The following is a 5890-nucleotide window of genomic DNA, read 5'->3' as shown; positions in this document are numbered from 1 at the left end:
CAGTACAAGATAATATTAAAGTAAAGTAAAGAGAATGCACAAAGAGAATGATAGAATAACAGATGTGATTCTTGTATTGATAAAGGCTTAGTGATTACATGTAATGGTACTCCTATTTATACTACTAGGAGCATAAAGGACAAATGAGACAATAAAGACAAATACTGACTGCAGATCAACCGTATGAGAATGCATTGTGGTTGATCTTATATCCTACAAGTATTACATAGAACAAGACAATACAATAAAGACAAATACTGACTGCAGATCAACCGCATGAGAATGCATTGTGGTTGATCTTATCTCCTACAAGTATTACATAGAACAAGACAAATACATCAAGACAAAATAATAGTAGTCTTCAGTTCTTCTATCATTCTCTTAACGTCGGAAACTCAACATTCTTCGAAACTTCACTACCTTGGACAGTAAACACATCTCGAAACATCATTAACTTCAGATAGCCTAAATGGTCACTTTAATGTATTAACATGACCCCCTTACATGCTAGAAACCATATAACCTATCAACCGAACCCACTAGTTATTTCCTTTTAGTAGAAACTGACTTTGAAATCAATCTCATCACATTCTATAAACACGAAATTCAATCCCATCAAATCTATAACAAATCAATTCATATAAAAGGGATGTGGAGTTCATCATTTTTTTACAACGAGACATGAAAATCGAGTTCAACGAAGGGTTTCATGTTTATCATTACTACCTGGAGGGTTCTCGATTTATATGGGGGATATAAAAAGACACAAAAGAGACGACCTTGTTGAAGGTAAACTGAACCCAACCCTAAGCCTCTATTCCAAACCAAAACCAAATGGAGGTTTTCAGAATTCGACTTCAAATGAAGGCCTCAAGTTAATATTGAACTTTAATAGGTGGGGGTTTTATTGAAAATAGATGATAGGTTCATGATTAAACTTCAAATGAAGATCAAGTTCTGAAAAAAAAATGTTGGTGCTTGCTTAAAAGTGACATAGGTTGTTAAAGAATCTCAAACAAAAATTGTGGGTTCTTGCTTCGGATGGTGCATCAAATCTGAAATGTTACCGCTTGCATTGTCTTCAATGGATCTATGTCCAAAGGATTCGAATTTGATGGTCTTCTTCCCCAGTCTATACCTCATCTTCTTCGTTTGGATTTCTACGGTGGTGGCAGATTGTCGTAATAGTGGTGGTGTTGACGGATAATATAGACTTGATGTTCTTAGTTTTGTTCACCTACCCATAACTCATATTAATGGAGTAAAAACGGTCGACATGAGAGATAGAATGATTTATTTTATCTACTTATTTATAAAAAAAATGTTAAAACAACTAAAGTAATAAAAAAATAAATTAAAAGGTAAAATCGATATTTGGAGTTTTGACCTAATCCACAATAAAAGTAAGCGAAAGGATAAAATTGAAACTTTTCAGGTTACCCCACATAAATGATAAAACTTAAGGATCAATTTTGTAAATGTGTAGGGGAGAGAGAGAGAGAGAGAGAGAGAGAGAGAGAGAGAGCGTTTTCCTTTTTGCAGCTTCTGGTTCCTTTTCTCATTTTATTCCTTCGTTGTCTGTTACAGATTCCGAAAGAGAGAGAGATTCTCTATCGTGAATTTTCGTGTGTGAGAAATCTTCCATTAATGCTCTCATTGCATTCCAACAAACACTTCTCGCACTCTAAAATTTCAGTAATTCCTCTTCTTCGTTCGTAATTTCTCACATCCTTTCATATCTTCAGACAATTCCAAGCTTTTATGTCTTCAATTTGATCTTAAACGTATCAGTCGAATCTCATCTGAATTGGGTATTCCTTTAACTTTTTGATCGACTCCTACAATTTTATTACGGAATGTGAGATTGTGGGATCGAGTTGGTTCTTTCAAGACCTTTTCTTTTTGATACTTCTATGTTTATTATCTGTTTGGAATCTGTTCATCTTGCCTGTGGTATCACTGTGTGCTCATTGTGTGAGAGAGAAATAGGGTTATCTATCAAAAGGCTTCATTTTGCGAAGAACTAAATTCTCTGAGCACGAAAGAAAGAACCCAACTCCAGTTTCTCAAATTCTTGAATGAGTGTTACTGTGTGAGAGAGAAAGAAAGAGATTTTGAGAGTTAGTTTTGTTACTTGTCAGAAGAAAGATACGCAGAGATATCTGCAAAAATTCATTCTTCATACATAGATGATGGAAATGTATTAAGAATGAATCAAAACTCCCAATTTTTGTGAAATCATTACCTGTTTCGGCATTTTGGTTTAGAATCTGAACTATTTTTAGTTGATTTACGTGAATTATCTTGAATTTTGCAGAAATGGGGAAAGAATACACTCGATTCTCAGCAACGATGCGACAATCAGGTGATATTTACATCTACTAATTCAATTTACCTTACTACCCCTGCCTTTTGATCTAATTTACCTAAAATCCAACAAAATTCGGCCTTTTCTAGTCTTTATCCATCCCCAATTGTTCTTAAATTCATCCCGTTAATGGCTTCCTCTGTTTCTTTCTTATTCTTGATGGATTTCTTAATTTCGTTTTGTAACAGAAGGCAAGGATAGTGATGGAATTTCACATAAACCCTCAAAGAAGCTAAAAAAGATGACTTCTGTGAATAAATTCGATCAATCTATGAATAGCAAAAGAGTAAAGCTTCCGAAAAAGGTAATTAGTAACACATATAAACTTGATTTCTCATAATCCGATTTGGGTTAATTCATTAATCATGAGTTCTATTCTTCCCCTTTCGAATTTGCAGTTTTTCGATGATTGTTATACGGTTAATCACGCACCTATTCCAAGAAAATTACGATCAGGTCGGTATAATTTGACATAGTCCTTTGTGAATAAAGTATTAAATCTTTTTATTGTCCTTAAATTTCGAGGTTTTTAATCCGTAAATTTCCTACTTTTCAAAATTTATTCGGTTAAATCTTGATAAGAAAACGTAATTTTAATTGGGTTACCAAGATTCGTATTTGTGTTAGAGCGATTTGCAGAGTAAGGTTTTGAAATTGAAACAGATAGTTGTTACATAATATTAATTAATTTTCGATTTAAAATAAAACGAATGGCAAAATTGTAATAAAGTTGGTTGATCATTCCTTTTACAGCAATGAAGCAACGTCACTACGACTCTGTTTCTCCTTCTTTTCCAAATCCAAAAGACGGAATTCTTAGACTCGAATTGCCATTAGAAAATCATAATAAGAAGCTCAAAGTTAATAAGGTTAGTACTTTTAAAATTCTTAAATTTTCAACCTTTTTGCCGATTATTTAACTGTGTTTGACATGTAAAAAGACGTGAATGCCCTCATTGTCTTAAGGAGACTAGTGTTGAAGCTCTCAATCACCAATTTTTTTTATATGCATTGTAGGATGAAAGACAACACTCAACAATTTCAGAGTCGATTTCAGAACAAATAACGAAAGATGAAGAAGAAGCAATTGCGGGTTTGCTTTTATTGGCTGGAAATAATAAAAGATTTGAATTTAATTTAAAAAAGGAAACTTCAAACTCTGAAGAAGATTTGGTTGAAAATGGTTTTGTGATTGAAGATTTGAATAAATCAACAAACACAGTTGATGCTAAAAAGGTAAAAGTTTTTTTTTTTTTCGTGTTCTTATGTTACCCTTTACAATTTTTGTGTTTTGTAATTTATTTGTGGTTTTTTTAGGATTGTAAAGATTTCAGGGATGGAAATGTGTCACGAAAGATATGCAGTCGTCATGTTTATATATGTCGAATCATCGAAAGACTGAAAGTTACGGAGGGTAAAACGGTAAATTCACACGAAGAATCGGAAACGAAAACAATCAAAGAAAGTGTCATGAACGAGGCAACCAATCAGACAAGTTTTCTTGCTGCTAAATCCAATCAGGTGATGTTTTTAACTTGGTAGTGAAATGTTATTGAATATTGAAGCTCTTAAGTACAATTAAATATATGTTTTTGTTAAAATCAATAATCAAGGAAAGTCCGAAGAAGATGTTTTTGAATTTTGGCAATATATAATAGTAAAAACTTTTTTAAATTTTTTTATTTAACAACATATTAAAAACAATGCAATGGAATTTAAATATTTTAAATAATTAATGAAATAAGAAACTTGTGTATGTTAGAAATACAATGTCATAACTAGATACGGTTCATACGGTTTTTATTTGTTGCATAAACAAAAAAACAAACCAAATCAAATATTTTAGTTTTTACGAAAAAAAAACCAAAAAAATAGTTTTTAAAAATTGTTTGTTTGTTTTACGTGCAAAAGAGTTTAATACTCTTCTACCGACCGCTATGAGCTTGGCCCACATGACTCATTGGCCATTGCCATGATTTGTAGTAAAAGATGTATAAAGCCCCCCAATAAGTAAATTGGAACTGAAACTTTCAAATTAAACTGATAAGACTGTTAAAACTCGAACCCTTGACCAGATGTGCAAGTATACCACTCTTGAAACCCTGGGGTCAACAATTCGATCTTTCGAGTTCTTTATTTTGAGGATTTTCATTCGTTTTTTGTGTAATCCCCTAATATATATATATATATATATATATATATATATATATATATATATATATATATTGTTTGTGATATTAGGTATTGGTGCCTTCATATTTTGGTAGCCCGCTTTACGACCGTTCACAATGGCTGAGACCACCTAAACACCAATTGTTGATGAATCCATTTATGGCAGGATCTTGCTATCAAAATTGGCAAAAAAGTGGACATGAAAGAATGCCACAACACTTGGGCTCAAATCACGTACAGCCTTCATTGGTAAATGTAATAGGATCCAAGGAAAATGGAGGTTTATTTCTTGTTGACAGCTCTCCGATACTAAACTTAAGATTCAAGGAACATCTTGGAAGTGATAGGAATTGGTTAAATGACTTATAGATCAATGATATAGAGTGTTGAAGGGGGTGTACAAATGTATATAAAGGTTTTTGATTCAAGTTCAATATTGTTATAGAGCCATGAGATTTGTGTTCGAAATGCATGGTCAAATTTTTAATGGAATTGATAATATTGCATTTGAATGTTTGAAGAGTGAAATGAAAAGAGGGTTTGTCTGTTTTGTCATATATAAATGCTAGCATTTGTTTGTTTTGTCTTTTGAAATTAACAATATGATATAAAGATTACAAAGAAAGGGCATAAGACTAGCTAGATGTTTGGTTCATTGGAATATGATAGAATTAAAAATGAGGTAGAATAGAATTGAAAATTCTATGTAACGATCGAATTGGTTGGAAATTTTGATGGAATTTTAATTTGTGGTAATATACTTTTGTTAGGTACACGTATTACATATGGACATAGTTCACCCTAGAGGTATGCAAAATCCGGTTTTAAATCAATGTGGAGAACTTTTTGGTTTGGTTTTTTAGGATATACACAAAATCGGTTTTTCTCTAAATAGGTTTAGGGTTTAGGTCCGGTTCTTAATCGGGTTTTAATCGGTTCTAATCTGACTTACACATATAAGTTCTTTTCTAGTTTTTCAGCGGATCGGTTCATTTACCAGTTTCACTTATTTGACCCTAAACTGGTTTCCAACATCTAGGATATGACCAAGTTCATTTTGATTGGATTGGATCAAACCAAACTAGTTTCAGTAAACTGGATTTCAACAAAACATGTTTCGGATTAGATACATCTAGCGGTTTTTGTTATATATCTCTAGTTGGCATGAACAATTTGTGATTCGTCCTAAGAAATTTGGTTTCTTCGAAAAGACTAGTAAATTGGATTTCAACAAAACATGTTCTAGAAGTAAAACATGCAAAATGAAACACAATGATAAACTAACTAACTATGGCCTCAAACGAATTAAAAATAAATAAATCTCTATTATTCAATCACCATAATAATTAC

General features: G+C 32.2%; 1 protein-coding gene across 7 annotated transcripts; it reads left to right on the top strand.

Moving 5' to 3' along the window:
- Positions 1-1493: 1493 nt before the first annotated feature.
- On the top strand, positions 1494-5052 carry LOC145158994 (uncharacterized). 7 transcript variants are annotated; one of them, XM_079077885.1, is made up of 8 exons: positions 1494-1811; positions 2318-2365; positions 2557-2672; positions 2767-2824; positions 3122-3237; positions 3386-3604; positions 3686-3889; positions 4707-4968. In XM_079077885.1, exons 2-8 carry the CDS (start codon positions 2320-2322, stop codon positions 4791-4793), a joined length of 846 nt encoding a protein of 281 aa, XP_078934011.1. In that variant the 5' UTR covers positions 1494-1811; positions 2318-2319; the 3' UTR covers positions 4794-4968. The 7 variants fall into 7 exon arrangements, with proteins under 7 accessions (XP_078934011.1, XP_078934010.1, XP_078934008.1 ...); XM_079077884.1 differs by having other exon boundaries at positions 1496-1695; positions 2560-2672; positions 4610-5052; XM_079077882.1 differs by having other exon boundaries at positions 1496-1695; positions 4610-5052.
- Positions 5053-5890: the final 838 nt, after the last annotated feature.

Source organism: Lactuca virosa, chromosome 2, assembly GCF_052849685.1.
Source record: "Lactuca virosa cultivar CGN04683 chromosome 2, Lactuca_virosa_CGN04683_v6, whole genome shotgun sequence".
Taxonomy (NCBI): Eukaryota; Viridiplantae; Streptophyta; class Magnoliopsida; order Asterales; family Asteraceae; genus Lactuca; species Lactuca virosa.
The sequence above is the reverse complement of the archived record's forward strand: the minus strand, read 5'-3'. Positions and strand labels throughout refer to the sequence as shown.